This window comes from Peromyscus eremicus, chromosome 10 (assembly GCF_949786415.1).
Source record: "Peromyscus eremicus chromosome 10, PerEre_H2_v1, whole genome shotgun sequence".
Taxonomy (NCBI): domain Eukaryota; kingdom Metazoa; phylum Chordata; class Mammalia; order Rodentia; family Cricetidae; genus Peromyscus; species Peromyscus eremicus.
The window spans coordinates 57,713,807-57,733,593 of NC_081426.1; the positions used below are offsets into that span (position 1 = coordinate 57,713,807).

A 19,787-nucleotide genomic window follows, 5' to 3' on the forward strand; every position below is an offset into this window, starting at 1 on the left:
CGTGGTCTCAGGTGACAGCTGTTGGAGGAGGACATAGGACAGAGCCGTGGTCTCAGGTGACAGATGTTGGAGGACATAGGACAGAGCCGTGGTCTCAGGTGACAGATGTTGGAGGACACAGGACAGAGCCGTGGTCTCAGGTGACAGATGTTGGAGGAGGACACAGGACAGAGCCGTGGTCTCAGGTGACAGATGTTGGAGGACATAGGACAGAGCCGTGGTCTCAGGTGACAGATGTTGGAGGAAGACATAGGACAGAGCCGTGGTCTCAGGTGACAGCTGTTGGAGGAGGACATAGGACAGAGCCGTGGTCTCAGGTGACAGATGTTGGAGGAGGACATAGGACAGAGCCGTGGTCTCAGGTGACAGATGTTGGAGGAGGACATAGGACAGAGCCGTGGTCTCAGGTGACAGATGTTGGAGGAGGACATAGGACAGAGCCGTGGTCTCAGGTGACAGATGTTGGAGGAGGACACAGGACAGAGCCGTGGTCTCAGGTGACAGATGTTGGAGGAGGACACAGGACAGAGCCGTGGTCTCAGGTGACAGATGTTGGAGGAGGACATAGGACAGAGCCATGGTCTCAGGTGACAGATGTTGGAGGAGGACATAGGACAGAGCCGTGGTCTCAGGTGACAGATGTTGGAGGAGGACACAGGACAGAGCCGTGGTCTCAGGTGACAGATGTTGGAGGAGGACATAGGACAGAGCCGTGGTCTCAGGTGACAGATGTTGGAGGACATAGGACAGAGCCGTGGTCTCAGGTGACAGATGTTGGAGGAGGACATAGGACAGAGCCGTGGTCTCAGGTGACAGATGTTGGAGGAGGACATAGGACAGAGCCGTGGTCTCAGGTGACAGATGTTGGAGGACACAGGACAGAGCCGTGGTCTCAGGTGACAGATGTTGGAGAACATAGGACAGAGCCATGGTCTCAGGTGACAGATGTTGGAGGAGGACATAGGACAGAGCCGTGGTGTCAGGTGACAGATGTTGGAGGACATAGGACAGAGCCGTGGTCTCAGGTGACAGATGTTGGAGGAGGACATAGGACAGAGCCGTGGTCTCAGGTGACAGATGTTGGAGGACACAGGACAGAGCCGTGGTCTCAGGTGACATATGTTGGAGAACACAGGACAGAGCCGTGGTCTCAGGTGACAGATGTTGGAGGACATAGGACAGAGCCATGGTCTCAGGTGACAGATGTTGGAGGAGGACATAGGACAGAGCCGTGGTCTCAGGTGACAGATGTTGGAGGAGGACACAGGACAGAGCCGTGGTCTCAGGTGACAGATGTTGGAGGACACAGGACAGAGCCGTGGTCTCAGGTGACAGATGTTGGAGGATATAGGACAGAGCCGTGGTCTCAGGTGACAGATGTTGGAGGAGGACATAGGACAGAGCCGTGGTCTCAGGTGACAGATGTTGGAGGACACAGGACAGAGCCGTGGTCTCAGGTGACAGATGTTGGAGGACATAGGACAGAGCCGTGGTCTCAGGTGACAGATGTTGGAGGAGGACATAGGACAGAGCCATGGTCTCAGGTGACAGATGTTGGAGGAGGACACAGGACAGAGCCGTGGTCTCAGGTGACAGATGTTGGAGGACACAGGACAGAGCCGTGGTCTCAGGTGACAGATGTTGGAGGAGGACATAGGACAGAGCCGTGGTCTCAGGTGACAGATGTTGGAGGAGGACATAGGACAGAGCCGTGGTCTCAGGTGACAGATGTTGGAGGACATAGGACAGAGCCATGGTCTCAGGTGACAGATGTTGGAGGACACAGGACAGAGCCGTGGTCTCAGGTGACAGATGTTGGAGGACATAGGACAGAGCCATGGTCTCAGGTGACAGATGTTGGAGGAGGACATAGGACAGAGCCGTGGTCTCAGGTGACAGATGTTGGAGGAGGACATAGGACAGAGCCGTGGTCTCAGGTGACAGATGTTGGAGGAGGACACAGGACAGAGCCGTGGTCTCAGGTGACAGATGTTGGAGGACATAGGACAGAGCCATGGTCTCAGGTGACAGATGTTGGAGGAGGACACAGGACAGAGCCGTGGTCTCAGGTGACAGATGTTGGAGGACATAGGACAGAGCCGTGGTCTCAGGTGACAGATGTTGGAGGACACAGGACAGAGCCGTGGTCTCAGGTGACAGATGTTGGAGGAGGACACAGGACAGAGCCGTGGTCTCAGGTGACAGATGTTGGAGGAGGACACAGGACAGAGCCATGGTCTCAGGTGACAGATGTTGGAGGAGGACATAGGACAGAGCCGTGGTCTCAGATGACAGATGTTGGAGGACATAGGACAGAGCCGTGGTCTCAGGTGACAGATGTTGGAGGACATAGGACAGAGCCGTGGTCTCAGGTGACAGAGGTTGGAGGACACAGGACAGAGCCGTGGTCTCAGGTGACAGATGTTGGAGGACACAGGACAGAGCCGTGGTCTCAGGTGACAGATGTTGGAGGAGGACACAGGACAGAGCCGTGGTCTCAGGTGACAGATGTTGGAGGACATAGGACAGAGCCATGGTCTCAGGTGACAGATGTTGGAGGACATAGGACAGAACCGTGGTCTCAGGTGACAGATGTTGGAGGAGGACATAGGACAGAGCCGTGGTCTCAGGTGACAGATGTTGGAGGACATAGGACAGAGCCGTGGTCTCAGGTGACAGATGTTGGAGGACATAGGACAGAGCCGTGGTCTCAGGTGACAGATGTTGGAGGAGGACATAGGACAGAGCCGTGGTCTCAGGTGACAGATGTTGGAGGAGGACATAGGACAGAGCCGTGGTCTCAGGTGACAGATGTTGGAGGACATAGGACAGAGCCGTGGTCTCAGGTGACAGATGTTGGAGGAGGACATAGGACAGAGCCGTGGTCTCAGGTGACAGATGTTGGAGGAGGACACAGGACAGAGCCGTGGTCTCAGGTGACAGATGTTGGAGGAGGACATAGGACAGAGCCGTGGTCTCAGGTGACAGATGTTGGAGGAGGACATAGGACAGAGCCGTGGTCTCAGGTGACAGATGTTGGAGGACATAGGACAGAGCCATGGTCTCGGGTGACAGATGTTGGAGGAGGACATAGGACAGAGCCGTGGTCTCAGGTGACAGATGTTGGAGGACATAGGACAGAGACGTGGTCTCAGGTGACAGATGTTGGAGGACATAGGACAGAGCCGTGGTCTCAGGTGACAGATGTTGGAGGAGGACATAGGACAGAGCCGTGGTCTCAGGTGACAGATGTTGGAGGACATGGGACAGAGCCATGGTCTCGGGTGACAGATGTTGGAGGAAGACATAGGACAGAGCCTTGGTCTCAGGTGACAGATGTTGGAGGACATAGGACAGAGACGTGGTCTCAGGTGACAGATGTTGGAGGAGGACACAGGACAGAGCCATGGTCTCAGGTGACAGAGGTTGGAGGAGGACATAGGACAGAGCCGTGGTCTCAGGTGACAGATGTTGGAGGACACAGGACAGAGCCGTGGTCTCAGGTGACAGATGTTGGAGGACATAGGACAGAGCCATGGTCTCGGGTGACAGATGTTGGAGGAGGACATAGGACAGAGCCATGGTCTCGGGTGACAGATGTTGGAGGAGGACATAGGACAGAGCCGTGGTCTCAGGTGACAGATGTTGGAGGACACATGACAGAGCCGTGGTCTCAGGTGACAGATGTTGGAGGACATAGGACAGAGCCGTGGTCTCAGGTGACAGATGTTGGAGGAGGACACAGGACAGAGCCGTGGTCTCAGGTGACAGATGTTGGAGGAGGACACAGGACAGAGCCGTGGTCTCAGGTGACAGATGTTGGAGGAGGACACAGGACAGAGCCGTGGTCTCAGGTGACAGATGTTGGAGGACACAGGACAGAGCCGTGGTCTCAGGTGACAGATGTTGGAGGACATAGGACAGAGCCGTGGTCTCAGGTGACAGATGTTGGAGGAGGACATAGGACAGAGCCGTGGTCTCAGGTGACAGATGTTGGAGGAGGACACAGGACAGAGCCGTGGTCTCAGGTGACAGATGTTGGAGGAGGACATAGGACAGAGCCGTGGTCTCAGGTGACAGATGTTGGAGGAGGACATAGGACAGAGCCGTGGTCTCAGGTGACAGATGTTGGAGGACACAGGACAGAGCCGTGGTCTCAGGTGACAGATGTTGGAGGAAGACACAGGACAGAGCCGTGGTCTCAGGTGACAGATGTTGGAGGAGGACACAGGACAGAGCCGTGGTCTCAGGTGACAGATGTTGGAGGAGGACACAGGACAGAGCCGTGGTCTCAGGTGACAGATGTTGGAGGACATAGGACAGAGCCGTGGTCTCAGGTGACAGATGTTGGAGGACATAGGACAGAGCCGTGGTCTCAGGTGACAGATGTTGGAGGAGGACACAGGACAGAGCCGTGGTCTCAGGTGACAGATGTTGGAGGAGGACATAGGACAGAGCCGTGGTCTCAGGTGACAGATGTTGGAGGACACAGGACAGAGCCGTGGTCTCAGGTGACAGATGTTGGAGGAGGACATAGGACAGAGCCATGGTCTCGGGTGACAGATGTTGGAGGAGGACACAGGACAGAGCCGTGGTCTCAGGTGACAGATGTTGGAGGAGGACATAGGACAGAGCCATGGTCTCAGGTGACAGATGTTGGAGGAGGACACAGGACAGAGCCGTGGTCTCAGGTGACAGATGTTGGAGGACACAGGACAGAGCCGTGGTCTCAGGTGACAGATGTTGGAGGACATAGGACAGAGCCGTGGTGTCAGGTGACAGATGTTGGAGGACATAGGACAGAGCCGTGGTCTCAGGTGACAGATGTTGGAGGAGGACACAGGACAGAGCCGTGGTCTCAGGTGACAGATGTTGGAGGAGGACACAGGACAGAGCCGTGGTCTCAGGTGACAGATGTTGGAGGACATAGGACAGAGCCGTGGTCTCAGGTGACAGATGTTGGAGGAGGACATAGGACAGAGCCGTGGTCTCAGGTGACAGATGTTGGAGGAGGACATAGGACAGAGCCGTGGTCTCAGGTGACAGATGTTGGAGGACATAGGACAGAGCCGTGGTCTCAGGTGACAGATGTTGGAGGAGGACACAGGACAGAGCCGTGGTCTCAGGTGACAGATGTTGGAGGAAGACATAAGACAGAGCCGTGGTATCAGGTGACAGATGTTGGAGGATACAGGACAGAGCCATGGTCTCAGGTGACAGATGTTGGAGGAGGACATAGGACAGAGCCATGGTCTCGGGTGACAGATGTTGGAGGAGGACATAGAACAGAGCCGTGGTCTCAGGTGACAGATGTTGGAGGACATAGGACAGAGCCGTGGTCTCAGGTGACAGATGTTGGAGGAGGACATAGGACAGAGCCGTGGTCTCAGGTGACAGATGTTGGAGGAGGACACAGGACAGAGCCGTGGTCTCAGGTGACAGATGTTGGAGGAGGACACAGGACAGAGCCGTGGTCTCAGGTGACAGATGTTGGAGGAAGACATAGGACAGAGCCGTGGTCTCAGGTGACAGATGTTGGAGGACACAGGACAGAGCCATGGTCTCAGGTGACAGATGTTGGAGGACATAGGATAGAGCCATGGTCTCGGGTGACAGATGTTGGAGGAGGACATAGTACAGAGCCGTGGTCTCAGGTGACAGATGTTGGAGGACATAGGACAGAGCCGTGGTCTCAGGTGACAGATGTTGGAGGAGGACACAGGACAGAGCCGTGGTCTCAGGTGACAGATGTTGGAGGACACAGGACAGAGCCGTGGTCTCAGGTGACAGATGTTGGAGGACATAGGACAGAGCCATGGTCTCAGGTGACAGATGTTGGAGGACACAGGACAGAGCCGTGGTCTCAGGTGACAGATGTTGGAGGACATAGGACAGAGACGTGGTCTCAGGTGACAGATGTTGGAGGAGGACATAGGACAGAGCCGTGGTCTCAGGTGACAGATGTTGGAGGAGGACACAGGACAGAGCCGTGGTCTCAGGTGACAGATGTTGGAGGACATAGGACAGAGCCGTGGTCTCAGGTGACAGATGTTGGAGGAGGACACAGGACAGAGCCGTGGTCTCAGGTTACAGATGTTGGAGGACACAGGACAGAGCCGTGGTCTCAGGTGACAGATGTTGGAGGAGGACACAGGACAGAGCCGTGGTCTCAGGTGACAGATGTTGGAGGACACAGGACAGAGCCGTGGTCTCAGGTGACAGATGTTGGAGGAGGACACAGGACAGAGCCGTGGTCTCAGGTGACAGATGTTGGAGGAGGACACAGGACAGAGCCGTGGTCTCAGGTGACAGATGTTGGAGGAGGACACAGGACAGAGCCGTGGTCTCAGGTGACAGATGTTGGAGAAGGACATAGGACAGAGCCGTGGTCTCAGGTGACAGATGTTGGAGGAGGACACAGGACAGAGCCGTGGTCTCAGGTGACAGATGTTGGAGAAGGACATAGGACAGAGCCGTGGTCTCAGGTGACAGATGTTGGAGGAGGACACAGGACAGAGCCGTGGTCTCAGGTGACAGATGTTGGAGGACATAGGACCGAGCCGTGGTCTCAGGTGACAGATGTTGGAGGACACAGGACAGAGCCGTGGTCTCAGGTGACAGATGTTGGAGAAGGACATAGGACAGAGCCGTGGTCTCAGGTGACAGATGTTGGAGGAGGACATAGGACAGAGCCGTGGTCTCAGGTGACAGATGTTGGAGGACATAGGACAGAGCCGTGGTCTCAGGTGACAGATGTTGGAGGACACAGGACAGAGGCGTGGTCTCAGGTGACAGATGTTGGAGAAGGACACAGGACAGAGCCGTGGTCTCAGGTGACAGATGTTGGAGGACATAGGACAGAGCCGTGGTCTCAGGTGACAGATGTTGGAGAAGGACATAGGACAGAGCCGTGGTCTCAGATGACAGATGTTGGAGGACACAGGACAGAGCCGTGGTCTCAGGTGACAGATGTTGGAGGAGGACACAGGACAGAGCCGTGGTCTCAGGTGACAGATGTTGGAGGAGGACACAGGACAGAGCCGTGGTCTCAGGTGACAGATGTTGGAGGACATAGGACAGAGCCGTGGTCTCAGGTGACAGATGTTGGAGGAGGACACAGGACAGAGCCGTGGTCTCAGGTGACAGATGTTGGAGGAGGACACAGGACAGAGCCGTGGTCTCAGGTGACAGATGTTGGAGGAGGACACAGGACAGAGCCGTGGTCTCAGGTGACAGATGTTGGAGGACACAGGACAGAGCCGTGGTCTCAGGTGACAGATGTTGGAGGACATAGGACAGAGCCGTGGTCTCAGGTGACAGATGTTGGAGGAGGACATAGGACAGAGCCGTGGTCTCAGGTGACAGATGTTGGAGGAGGACACAGGACAGAGCCGTGGTCTCAGGTGACAGATGTTGGAGGAGGACATAGGACAGAGCCGTGGTCTCAGGTGACAGATGTTGGAGGAGGACATAGGACAGAGCCGTGGTCTCAGGTGACAGATGTTGGAGGACACAGGACAGAGCCGTGGTCTCAGGTGACAGATGTTGGAGGAGGACACAGGACAGAGCCGTGGTCTCAGGTGACAGATGTTGGAGGAGGACACAGGACAGAGCCGTGGTCTCAGGTGACAGATGTTGGAGGAGGACACAGGACAGAGCCGTGGTCTCAGGTGACAGATGTTGGAGGACATAGGACAGAGCCGTGGTCTCAGGTGACAGATGTTGGAGGACATAGGACAGAGCCGTGGTCTCAGGTGACAGATGTTGGAGGAGGACACAGGACAGAGCCGTGGTCTCAGGTGACAGATGTTGGAGGAGGACATAGGACAGAGCCGTGGTCTCAGGTGACAGATGTTGGAGGACACAGGACAGAGCCGTGGTCTCAGGTGACAGATGTTGGAGGAGGACATAGGACAGAGCCATGGTCTCGGGTGACAGATGTTGGAGGAGGACACAGGACAGAGCCGTGGTCTCAGGTGACAGATGTTGGAGGAGGACATAGGACAGAGCCATGGTCTCAGGTGACAGATGTTGGAGGAGGACACAGGACAGAGCCGTGGTCTCAGGTGACAGATGTTGGAGGAGGACACAGGACAGAGCCGTGGTCTCAGGTGACAGATGTTGGAGGACATAGGACAGAGCCGTGGTGTCAGGTGACAGATGTTGGAGGACATAGGACAGAGCCGTGGTCTCAGGTGACAGATGTTGGAGGAGGACACAGGACAGAGCCGTGGTCTCAGGTGACAGATGTTGGAGGAGGACACAGGACAGAGCCGTGGTCTCAGGTGACAGATGTTGGAGGACATAGGACAGAGCCGTGGTCTCAGGTGACAGATGTTGGAGGAGGACATAGGACAGAGCCGTGGTCTCAGGTGACAGATGTTGGAGGAGGACATAGGACAGAGCCGTGGTCTCAGGTGACAGATGTTGGAGGACATAGGACAGAGCCGTGGTCTCAGGTGACAGATGTTGGAGGAGGACACAGGACAGAGCCGTGGTCTCAGGTGACAGATGTTGGAGGAAGACATAGGACAGAGCCGTGGTCTCAGGTGACAGATGTTGGAGGATACAGGACAGAGCCATGGTCTCAGGTGACAGATGTTGGAGGAGGACATAGGACAGAGCCATGGTCTCGGGTGACAGATGTTGGAGGAGGACATAGAACAGAGCCGTGGTCTCAGGTGACAGATGTTGGAGGACATAGGACAGAGCCGTGGTCTCAGGTGACAGATGTTGGAGGAGGACATAGGACAGAGCCGTGGTCTCAGGTGACAGATGTTGGAGGAGGACACAGGACAGAGCCGTGGTCTCAGGTGACAGATGTTGGAGGAGGACACAGGACAGAGCCGTGGACTCAGGTGACAGATTTTGGAGGAAGACATAGGACAGAGCCGTGGTCTCAGGTGACAGATGTTGGAGGACACAGGACAGAGCCATGGTCTCAGGTGACAGATGTTGGAGGACATAGGACAGAGCCATGGTCTCGGGTGACAGATGTTGGAGGAGGACATAGTACAGAGCCGTGGTCTCAGGTGACAGATGTTGGAGGACATAGGACAGAGCCGTGGTCTCAGGTGACAGATGTTGGAGGAGGACACAGGACAGAGCCGTGGTCTCAGGTGACAGATGTTGGAGGACACAGGACAGAGCCGTGGTCTCAGGTGACAGATGTTGGAGGACATAGGACAGAGCCATGGTCTCAGGTGACAGATGTTGGAGGACACAGGACAGAGCCGTGGTCTCAGGTGACAGATGTTGGAGGACATAGGACAGAGACGTGGTCTCAGGTGACAGATGTTGGAGGAGGACATAGGACAGAGCCGTGGTCTCAGGTGACAGATGTTGGAGGAGGACACAGGACAGAGCCGTGGTCTCAGGTGACAGATGTTGGAGGACATAGGACAGAGCCGTGGTCTCAGGTGACAGATGTTGGAGGAGGACACAGGACAGAGCCGTGGTCTCAGGTTACAGATGTTGGAGGACACAGGACAGAGCCGTGGTCTCAGGTGACAGATGTTGGAGGAGGACACAGGACAGAGCCGTGGTCTCAGGTGACAGATGTTGGAGGACACAGGACAGAGCCGTGGTCTCAGGTGACAGATGTTGGAGGAGGACACAGGACAGAGCCGTGGTCTCAAGTGACAGATGTTGGAGGAGGACACAGGACAGAGCCGTGGTCTCAGGTGACAGATGTTGGAGGAGGACACAGGACAGAGCCGTGGTCTCAGGTGACAGATGTTGGAGAAGGACATAGGACAGAGCCGTGGTCTCAGGTGACAGATGTTGGAGGAGGACACAGGACAGAGCCGTGGTCTCAGGTGACAGATGTTGGAGAAGGACATAGGACAGAGCCGTGGTCTCAGGTGACAGATGTTGGAGGAGGACACAGGACAGAGCCGTGGTCTCAGGTGACAGATGTTGGAGGACATAGGACAGAGCCGTGGTCTCAGGTGACAGATGTTGGAGGACACAGGACAGAGTCGTGGTCTCAGGTGACAGATGTGGGAGAAGGACATAGGACAGAGCCGTGGTCTCAGGTGACAGATGTTGGAGGAGGACATAGGACAGAGCCGTGGTCTCAGGTGACAGATGTTGGAGGACATAGGACAGAGCCGTGGTCTCAGGTGACAGATGTTGGAGGACACAGGACAGAGCCGTGGTCTCAGGTGACAGATGTTGGAGAAGGACACAGGACAGAGCCGTGGTCTCAGGTGACAGATGTTGGAGGACATAGGACAGAGCCGTGGTCTCAGGTGACAGATGTTGGAGAAGGACATAGGACAGAGCCGTGGTCTCAGATGACAGATGTTGGAGGACACAGGACAGAGCCGTGGTCTCAGGTGACAGATGTTGGAGGAGGACACAGGACAGAGCCGTGGTCTCAGGTGACAGATGTTGGAGGAGGACACAGGACAGAGCCGTGGTCTCAGGTGACAGATGTTGGAGGACATAGGACAGAGCCGTGGTCTCAGGTGACAGATGTTGGAGGACATAGGACAGAGCCGTGGTCTCAGGTGACAGATGTTGGAGGACACAGGACAGAGCCGTGGTCTCAGGTGACAGATGTTGGAGGAGGACACAGGACAGAGCCGTGGTCTCAGGTGACAGATGTTGGAGGAGGACATAGGACAGAGCCGTGGTCTCAGGTGACAGATGTTGGAGGACACAGGACAGAGCCGTGGTCTCAGGTGACAGATGTTGGAGGACACAGGACAGAGCCGTGGTCTCAGGTGACAGATGTTGGAGGACATAGGACAGAGCCGTGGTCTCAGGTGACAGATGTTGGAGGACATAGGACAGAGCCGTGGTCTCAGGTGACAGATGTTGGAGGACACAGGACAGAGCCGTGGTCTCAGGTGACAGATGTTGGAGGAGGACATAGGACAGAGCCATGGTCTCAGGTGACAGATGTTGGAGGAGGACATAGGACAGAGCCGTGGTCTCAGGTGACAGATGTTGGAGGAGGACATAGGACAGAGCCGTGGTCTCAGGTGACAGATGTTGGAGGAGGACATAGGACAGAGCCGTGGTCTCAGGTGACAGATGTTGGAGGAGGACATAGGACAGAGCCGTGGTCTCAGGTGACAGATGTTGGAGGACATAGGACAGAGCCGTGGTCTCAGGTGACAGATGTTGAAGGACATAGGACAGAGCCGTGGTCTCAGGTGACAGATGTTGAAGGACATAGGACAGAGCCGTGGTCTCAGGTGACAGATGTTGGAGGAGGACATAGGACAGAGCCGTGGTCTCAGGTGACAGATGTTGGAGGACATAGGACAGAGCCATGGTCTCAGGTGACAGATGTTGGAGGAGGACATAGGACAGAGCCATGGTCTCAGGTGACAGATGTTGGAGGAGGACATAGGACAGAGCCGTGGTCTCAGGTGACAGATGTTGGAGGAGGACACAGGACAGAGCCGTGGTCTCAGGTGACAGATGTTGGAGGAGGACACAGGACAGAGCCGTGGTCTCAGGTGACAGATGTTGTAGGAGGACATAGGACAGAGCCGTGGTCTCAGGTGACAGATGTTGAAGGACATAGGACAGAGCCGTGGTCTCAGGTGACAGATGTTGGAGGAGGACATAGGACAGAGCCGTGGTCTCAGGTGACAGATGTTGGAGGACATAGGACAGAGCCGTGGTCTCAGGTGACAGATGTTGGAGGAGGACACAGGACAGAGCCGTGGTCTCAGGTGACAGCTGTTTAAGGACATAGGACAGAGCCGTGGTCTCAGGTGACAGATGTTGGAGGACACAGGACAGAGCCATGGTCTCAGGTGACAGCTGTTGAAGGACATAGGACAGAGCCGTGGTCTCAGGTGACAGATGTTGGAGGACATAGGACAGAGCCGTGGTCTCAGGTGACAGATGTTGGAGGACATAGGACAGAGCCGTGGTCTCAGGTGACAGATGTTGGAGGAGGACATAGGACAGAGCCGTGGTCTCAGGTGACAGATGTTGGAGGAGGACATAGGACAGAGCCGTGGTCTCAGGTGACAGATGTTGGAGGACATAGGACAGAGCCGTGGTCTCAGGTGACAGATGTTGGAGGACATAGGACAGAGCCGTGGTCTCAGGTGACAGATGTTGGAGGAGGACACAGGACAGAGCCGTGGTCTCAGGTGACAGATGTTGGAGGACACAGGACAGAGCCGTGGTCTCAGGTGACAGATGTTGGAGGACATAGGACAGAGCCGTGGTCTCAGGTGACAGATGTTGGAGGAGGACATAGGACAGAGCCGTGGTCTCAGGTGACAGATGTTGGAGGACACAGGGCAGAGCCGTGGTCTCAGGTGACAGATGTTGGAGGACACAGGACAGAGCCGTGGTCTCAGGTGACAGATGTTGGAGGAGGACACAGGACAGGCCGTGGTCTCAGGTGACAGATGTTGGAGGAGGACATAGGACAGAGCCATGGTCTCAGGTGACAGATGTTGGAGGAGGACACAGGACAGAGCCGTGGTCTCAGGTGACAGATGTTGGAGGACACAGGACAGAGCCGTGGTCTCAGGTGACAGATGTTGGAGGAGGACACAGGACAGAGCCGTGGTCTCAGGTGACAGATGTTGGAGGAGGACACAGGACAGAGCCGTGGTCTCAGGTGACAGATGTTGGAGGAGGACACAGGACAGAGCCGTGGTCTCAGGTGACAGATGTTGGAGGAGGACACAGGACAGAGCCGTGGTCTCAGGTGACAGATGTTGGAGGACATAGGACAGAGCTGTGGTCTCAGGTGACAGATGTTGGAGGACATAGGACAGAGCCGTGGTCTCAGGTGACAGATGTTGGAGGAGGACATAGGACAGAGCCGTGGTCTCAGGTGACAGATGTTGGAGGACACAGGACAGAGCCGTGGTCTCAGGTGACAGATGTTGGAGGAGAACACAGGACAGAGCCGTGGTCTCAGATGACAGATGTTGGAGGACATAGGACAGAGCCGTGGTCTCAGGTGACAGATGTTGGAGGAGGACACAGGACAGAGCCGTGGTCTCAGGTGACAGATGTTGGAGGAGGACACAGGACAGAGCCGTGGTCTCAGGTGACAGATGTTGGAGGACATAGGACAGAGCCGTGGTCTCAGGTGACAGATGTTGGAGGAGGACACAGGACAGAGCCGTGGTCTCAGGTGACAGATGTTGGAGGACATAGGACAGAGCCATGGTCTCAGGTGACAGATGTTGGAGGACACAGGACAGAGCCATGGTCTCAGGTGACAGATGTTGGAGGAGGACATAGGACAGAGCCGTGGTCTCAGGTGACAGATGTTGGAGGAGGACATAGGACAGAGCCGTGGTCTCAGGTGACAGATGTTGGAGGACATAGGACAGAGCCGTGGTCTCAGGTGACAGATGTTGGAGGACATAGGACAGAGCCGTGGTCTCAGGTGACAGATGTTGGAGGAGGACACAGGACAGAGCCGTGGTCTCAGGTGACAGATGTTGGAGGAGGACATAGGACAGAGCCGTGGTCTCAGGTGACAGATGTTGGAGGACACAGGACAGAGCCGTGGTCTCAGGTGACAGATGTTGGAGGACATAGGACAGAGCCGTGGTCTCAGGTGACAGATGTTGGAGGAGGACATAGGACAGAGCCGTGGTCTCAGGTGACAGATGTTGGAGGACACAGGACAGAGCCGTGGTCTCAGGTGACAGATGTTGGAGGACACAGGACAGAGCCGTGGTCTCAGGTGACAGATGTTGGAGGACATAGGACAGAGCTGTGGTCTCAGGTGACAGATGTTGGAGGAGGACATAGGACAGAGCCGTGGTCTCAGGTGACAGATGTTGGAGGACACAGGACAGAGCCGTGGTCTCAGGTGACAGATGTTGGAGGAGGACACAGGACAGAGCCGTGGTCTCAGATGACAGATGTTGGAGGACATAGGACAGAGCCGTGGTCTCAGGTGACAGATGTTGGAGGAGGACATAGGACAGAGCCGTGGTCTCAGGTGACAGATGTTGGAGGAGGACACAGGACAGAGCCGTGGTCTCAGGTGACAGATGTTGGAGGACATAGGACAGAGCCGTGGTCTCAGGTGACAGATGTTGGAGGAGGACATAGGACAGAGCCGTGGTCTCAGGTGACAGATGTTGGAGGAGGACACAGGACAGAGCCGTGGTCTCAGGTGACAGATGTTGGAGGACATAGGACAGAGCCGTGGTCTCAGGTGACAGATGTTGGAGGAGGACATAGGACAGAGCCGTGGTCTCAGGTGACAGATGTTGGAGGAGGACATAGGACAGAGCCGTGGTCTCAGGTGACAGATGTTGGAGGACATAGGACAGAGCCGTGGTCTCAGGTGACAGATGTTGGAGGACATAGGACAGAGCCATGGTCTCAGGTGACAGATGTTGGAGGAGGACACAGGACAGAGCCGTGGTCTCAGGTGACAGATGTTGGAGGAGGACATAGGACAGAGCCGTGGTCTCAGGTGACAGATGTTGGAGGACACAGGACAGAGCCGTGGTCTCAGGTGACAGATGTTGGAGGACATAGGACAGAGCCGTGGTCTCAGGTGACAGATGTTGGAGGAGGACATAGGACAGAGCCGTGGTCTCAGGTGACAGATGTTGGAGGACACAGGACAGAGCCGTGGTCTCAGGTGACAGATGTTGGAGGAGGACACAGGACAGGCCGTGGTCTCAGGTGACAGATGTTGGAGGAGGACATAGGACAGAGCCATGGTCTCAGGTGACAGATGTTGGAGGAGGACACAGGACAGAGCCGTGGTCTCAGGTGACAGATGTTGGAGGACACAGGACAGAGCCGTGGTCTCAGGTGACAGATGTTGGAGGAGGACACAGGACAGAGCCGTGGTCTCAGGTGACAGATGTTGGAGGAGGACACAGGACAGAGCCGTGGTCTCAGGTGACAGATGTTGGAGGAGGACACAGGACAGAGCCGTGGTCTCAGGTGACAGATGTTGGAGGACATAGGACAGAGCCGTGGTCTCAGGTGACAGATGTTGGAGGAGGACACAGGACAGAGCCGTGGTCTCAGGTGACAGATGTTGGAGGAGGACATAGGACAGAGCCATGGTCTCAGGTGACAGATGTTGGAGGACATAGGACAGAGCCGTGGTCTCAGGTGACAGATGTTGGAGGAGGACACAGGACAGAGCCGTGGTCTCAGGTGACAGATGTTGGAGGACATAGGACAGAGCCGTGGTCTCAGGTGACAGATGTTGGAGGACACAGGACAGAGCCGTGGTCTCAGGTGACAGATGTTGGAGGAGGACACAGGACAGAGCCGTGGTCTCAGGTGACAGATGTTGGAGGACATAGGACAGAGCCGTGGTCTCAGGTGACAGATGTTGGAGGAGGACATAGGACAGAGCCGTGGTCTCAGGTGACAGATGTTGGAGGAGGACATAGGACAGAGCCGTGGTCTCAGGTGACAGATGTTGGAGGACATAGGACAGAGCCGTGGTCTCAGGTGACAGATGTTGGAGGAGGACATAGGACAGAGCCATGGTCTCAGGTGACAGATGTTGGAGGACACAGGACAGAGCCGTGGTCTCAGGTGACAGATGTTGGAGGAGGACATAGGACAGAGCCGTGGTCTCAGGTGACAGATGTTGGAGGACATAGGACAGAGCCGTGGTCTCAGGTGACAGATGTTGGAGGACATAGGACAGAGCCATGGTCTCAGGTGACAGATGTTGGAGGACACAGGACAGAGCCGTGGTCTCAGGTGACAGATGTTGGAGGAGGACACAGGACAGAGCCGTGGTCTCAGGTGACAGATGTTGGAGGAGGACATAGGACAGAGCTGTGGTCTCAGGTGACAGATGTTGGAGGAGGACATAGGACAGAGCCGTGGTCTCAGGTGACAGATGTTGGAGGACACAGGACAGAGCCGTGGTCTCAGGTGACAGATGTTGGAGGACATAGGACAGAGCCGTGGTCTCAGGTGACAGATGTTGGAGGAGGACATAGGACAGAGCCGTGGTCTCAGGTGACAGATGTTGGAGGAGGACATAGGACAGAGCCGTGGTCTCAGGTGACAGATGTTGGAGGAGGACATAGGACAGAGCCGTGGTCTCAGGTGACAGATGTTGGAGGACATAGGACAGAGCCGTGGTCTCAGGTGACAGATGTTGGAGGAGGACATAGGACAGAGCCATGGTCTCAGGTGACAGATGTTGGAGGACACAGGACAGAGCCGTGGTCTCAGGTGACAGATGTTGGAGGAGGACATAGGACAGAGCCGTGGTCTCAGGTGACAGATGTTGGAGGACATAGGACAGAGCCGTGGTCTCAGGTGACAGATGTTGGAGGACATAGGACAGAGCCATGGTCTCAGGTGACAGATGTTGGAGGACACAGGACAGAGCCGTGGTCTCAGGTGACAGATGTTGGAGGAGGACACAGGACAGAGCCGTGGTCTCAGGTGACAGATGTTGGAGGACACAGGACAGAGCCGTGGTCTCAGGTGACAGATGTTGGAGGAGGACACAGGACAGAGCCGTGGTCTCAGGTGACAGATGTTGGAGGACACAGGACAGAGCCGTGGTCTCAGGTGACAGATGTTGGAGGAGGACATAGGACAGAGCCGTGGTCTCAGGTGACAGATGTTGGAGGAGGACATAGGACAGAGCCGTGGTCTCAGGTGACAGATGTTGGAGGACATAGGACAGAGCTGTGGTCTCAGGTGACAGATGTTGGAGGAGGACATAGGACAGAGCCGTGGTCTCAGGTGACAGATGTTGGAGGACACAGGACAGAGCCGTGGTCTCAGGTGACAGATGTTGGAGGACATAGGACAGAGCTGTGGTCTCACGTGACAGATGTTGGAGGAGGACATAGGACAGAGCTGTGGTCTCAGGTGACAGATGTTGGAGGAGGACACAGGACAGAGCCGTGGTCTCAGGTGACAGATGTTGGAGGAGGACATAGGAAGCAAAGCCCCAGTGGCAGGAGCAAGGCAAAGCTTGGGAAATCTCAGCTCAGTCATGTCTGGGCCACAAGCAATGAACTGTTTGGGGAAAGAAAGCATGGATTGGAGCTCATATAAGGCTGCAAGAATGAAAGACATCATTTATTTCAGATTCATGTTAAGAATGGAGACCATATGAAGGGGGCACGCATGCTCATTCGGGTGGCCAACAACATCAGCAAGTTCCCATCTCGTAAGTCCTGTCCCAACAGAGCTCTGTGCACACTGGGACCTCAGTGTTGAGGCGCGCACTCCCCCAACCAGGCATGTTCACAGCTCCCTGTGTTGTCAGATCATTTATCTCCACAACAGTTCCAGAAAGTGGTAGGCTGGGATCCCCAAGACCACCCCGAATTTGATACTTCTCCCAGAAACTCTACAAGGCCCAGCACAGAGTCGTGCAGTCACTAAGGTCTATCACAGCAAAGGGAAAGGTTGGCAGGGGAGCAAGATGCCTAGAGCACAGCCTAATGGAAACCAAGTGCAGACAGAAGCCATTGAACATCCCCTCTGCGTGTGATCACACCCCTCCCCCAGAGCAAGCTGGGACACCAGGTCTCAAGTGCGGCTGCCAGGAGCGTTAGATTCGGGACCCAGGCCTTTCCCTGGCAGCTGGTCACATAGGATCCTCCTGCCTTGCAGGGCCCAGGGAAGTAACATGTGCCCGAGATCACATTGCCGTCTACTACTTTCAAGCCTGGCTTCTGGGAAAGCTCCCTTTCTCCTGGAAGTCCTGTCATCCTAACGTTCTTAAATGAACAGACTTCATCATACAGTGTGACAGGTGTCAACAAACTGGGTGTAAAGAGCAGATGTTGAACATCGTAAGCCATTTGGTCTGTCACAACTATCCGCCACCATTCGGTGTGCATAATATGTAAATGAATGAGTAGGGCTGGGTTCTAATAGAACTTTAATTTCTAGACATAGAAATCTCAACCTCAGACAGTTTTAACATGTCACAAAATATTACTTTGTTATTTCCTTCAACCACTTAAGGATATAAAAACCATTCTCAGTTCATGGGCCATACGAAAGTCAGAGGGCCAGACTTGGCCCATGTAGGAATTCACCACCTTGTTCTCGCTCGTTTGTTTTGAGACATGTCTCCTTTCTGCTCCCTGTGTGTCCCGCAGACATCGTGCCCATCCTGACCTCTACTGTGATCGAGTGTCACAGGGCAGGCCTGAAGAACTCTGCTTTCAGCTTTGCAGCCATGCTCATGAGGCCCGAATACCGAAACAAGATTGACGCCAAGTACAAGAAGAAAATCGAGGCCATGGTCAGGTGGGCAGACGTAGCCATTTCTACTGTCCAGTCACACCTTTGGGGTGTTTTTCAGATGGGGCTTCTAATTTACACGAGCTTAATAAAAAGTGGGTGGGGGAGGGGCAGGGAGTGATGGCTACCTGCGGCTGTCAACGTGACTGATTTTAGAGTCACCTAGGAGACACACCTTTGGGTATGTGTATAAGGATGCGTCCAGAGACTTTTATGCCCTGAATGCAGGCTGGAGTCCCAAGCTAAATAAAAAGGAAAAGAGAGAGTGAGCTGGGCATCCCTCTCACTCTGCTCCCTAGCCTCCACCACACTCCTACCATGACAGATCCCTTTGAACTATGAGCCAAAATACCCTCTTCCTCCCTTCAGATGATTCCTGTTAGGGACTTTGTCACAAGAAAGGGAACTAAGACTAGGGGATAAAAGCAACAGAAACCCCACTAATGTCTTAGGTCAGAATTTATGTGAATCATACACAAGGCATCAGGGACCAGGGCTGGTGCCACTGTGTCCTGATGCCTCCAAAACAGATCCTTCTATCTTCCCAGTGGACCATCCACAGCATACAGAACTCCTCTTCCCTCAAGGTTGCAAAACAGCTACCACATCTAGACATCACAGCTCCTTTCAGGGCAGAAAGAAGTGAGAGAACTAAAGAGTGAATGGGTCTTTGCCTTTTTCTCCAGGACTCCTTCACTTTGTCTTCCAATATAACCTCATATGTGAAGCATATTGCCAAGTGTGAGCAATGCTGTCTTGGCAAGAGGGAGGAAACGGCTCTTAGGTAGACAGCATTGTCTGCCGTAGAGAGATGACCAAACCCGTGGATGTTCTCAGCATGAAAACTCCATGTTAACCCAGAGCTGCCAGCAGAGAACCTCCAGATCAGGGCGCTGTAGACGGAGAAGGCAGGCCCTTGCTTTCCTAGAAGACTCTGGTGCCTGTTCCTCAGATCCTTCCTGGCCATGGGGAGGAGGGGGGCACATGGCAGAATGTCTGTCTTCATGGCAGTCAGTAAGCAGAGAGGGGCCAGGGCAAGACATTCTTCAAAGATACGCTCCCTACCCTTGCCCCACAACTGACTTCCTCTTTCCCCGGTTCTAAGTCCCCAGTCATCATTCAGAGTTCGAGTCTGCCAGTGATCAGTTCATCAATAAAGGCAGAGCCTCAATGATCAACACTCCCCAAAGGCCCTCTCTGAACACTGCTGGCACTGGGGAGCACTGTGTCTTTTGTGGGATACTGTATCCTAGACGTAAGACGTAGAAAACATCACTTGAGTCTGCAGAAGGAAAACTCAGTTGGGGCTCTTCACTGCTTAATCAGAGTAGTGACGTTAGAACCAGGGGACCCTCGACCCGACCAGGCAGAATGACTCGTGGTGACAGAAGCAAGCAGGACTTAGTGCTGTCCCAGTTAGGGTTACCGTGGCTATAATGCAACACCGTGACCAAAAAGCAAGGGAGAAAGGATTTATTTGGCTTACACTTCACTTCCATAAATGAAGGAAGTCAGGAACTCAAACAGGGCAGGAACCTGGAGGCAGGAGCCAGAGGCCAGGGAGGCAT

At 54.8% G+C, this 19,787-nt stretch overlaps 1 protein-coding gene across 1 annotated transcript in view; it reads left to right on the forward strand.

Annotated features, from left to right (window-relative positions):
- Window positions 1-19,787, forward strand: part of Wdr19 (WD repeat domain 19) — an 86,656-nt gene that overhangs the window by 61,650 nt on the left and 5,219 nt on the right. Inside the window, exons 32-33 of the mRNA XM_059275906.1 lie at window positions 17,050-17,131; window positions 18,075-18,225. Coding sequence (XP_059131889.1) covers window positions 17,050-17,131; window positions 18,075-18,225 — 233 coding nt within the window. The remainder of the gene's footprint in view (window positions 1-17,049; window positions 17,132-18,074; window positions 18,226-19,787) is intronic.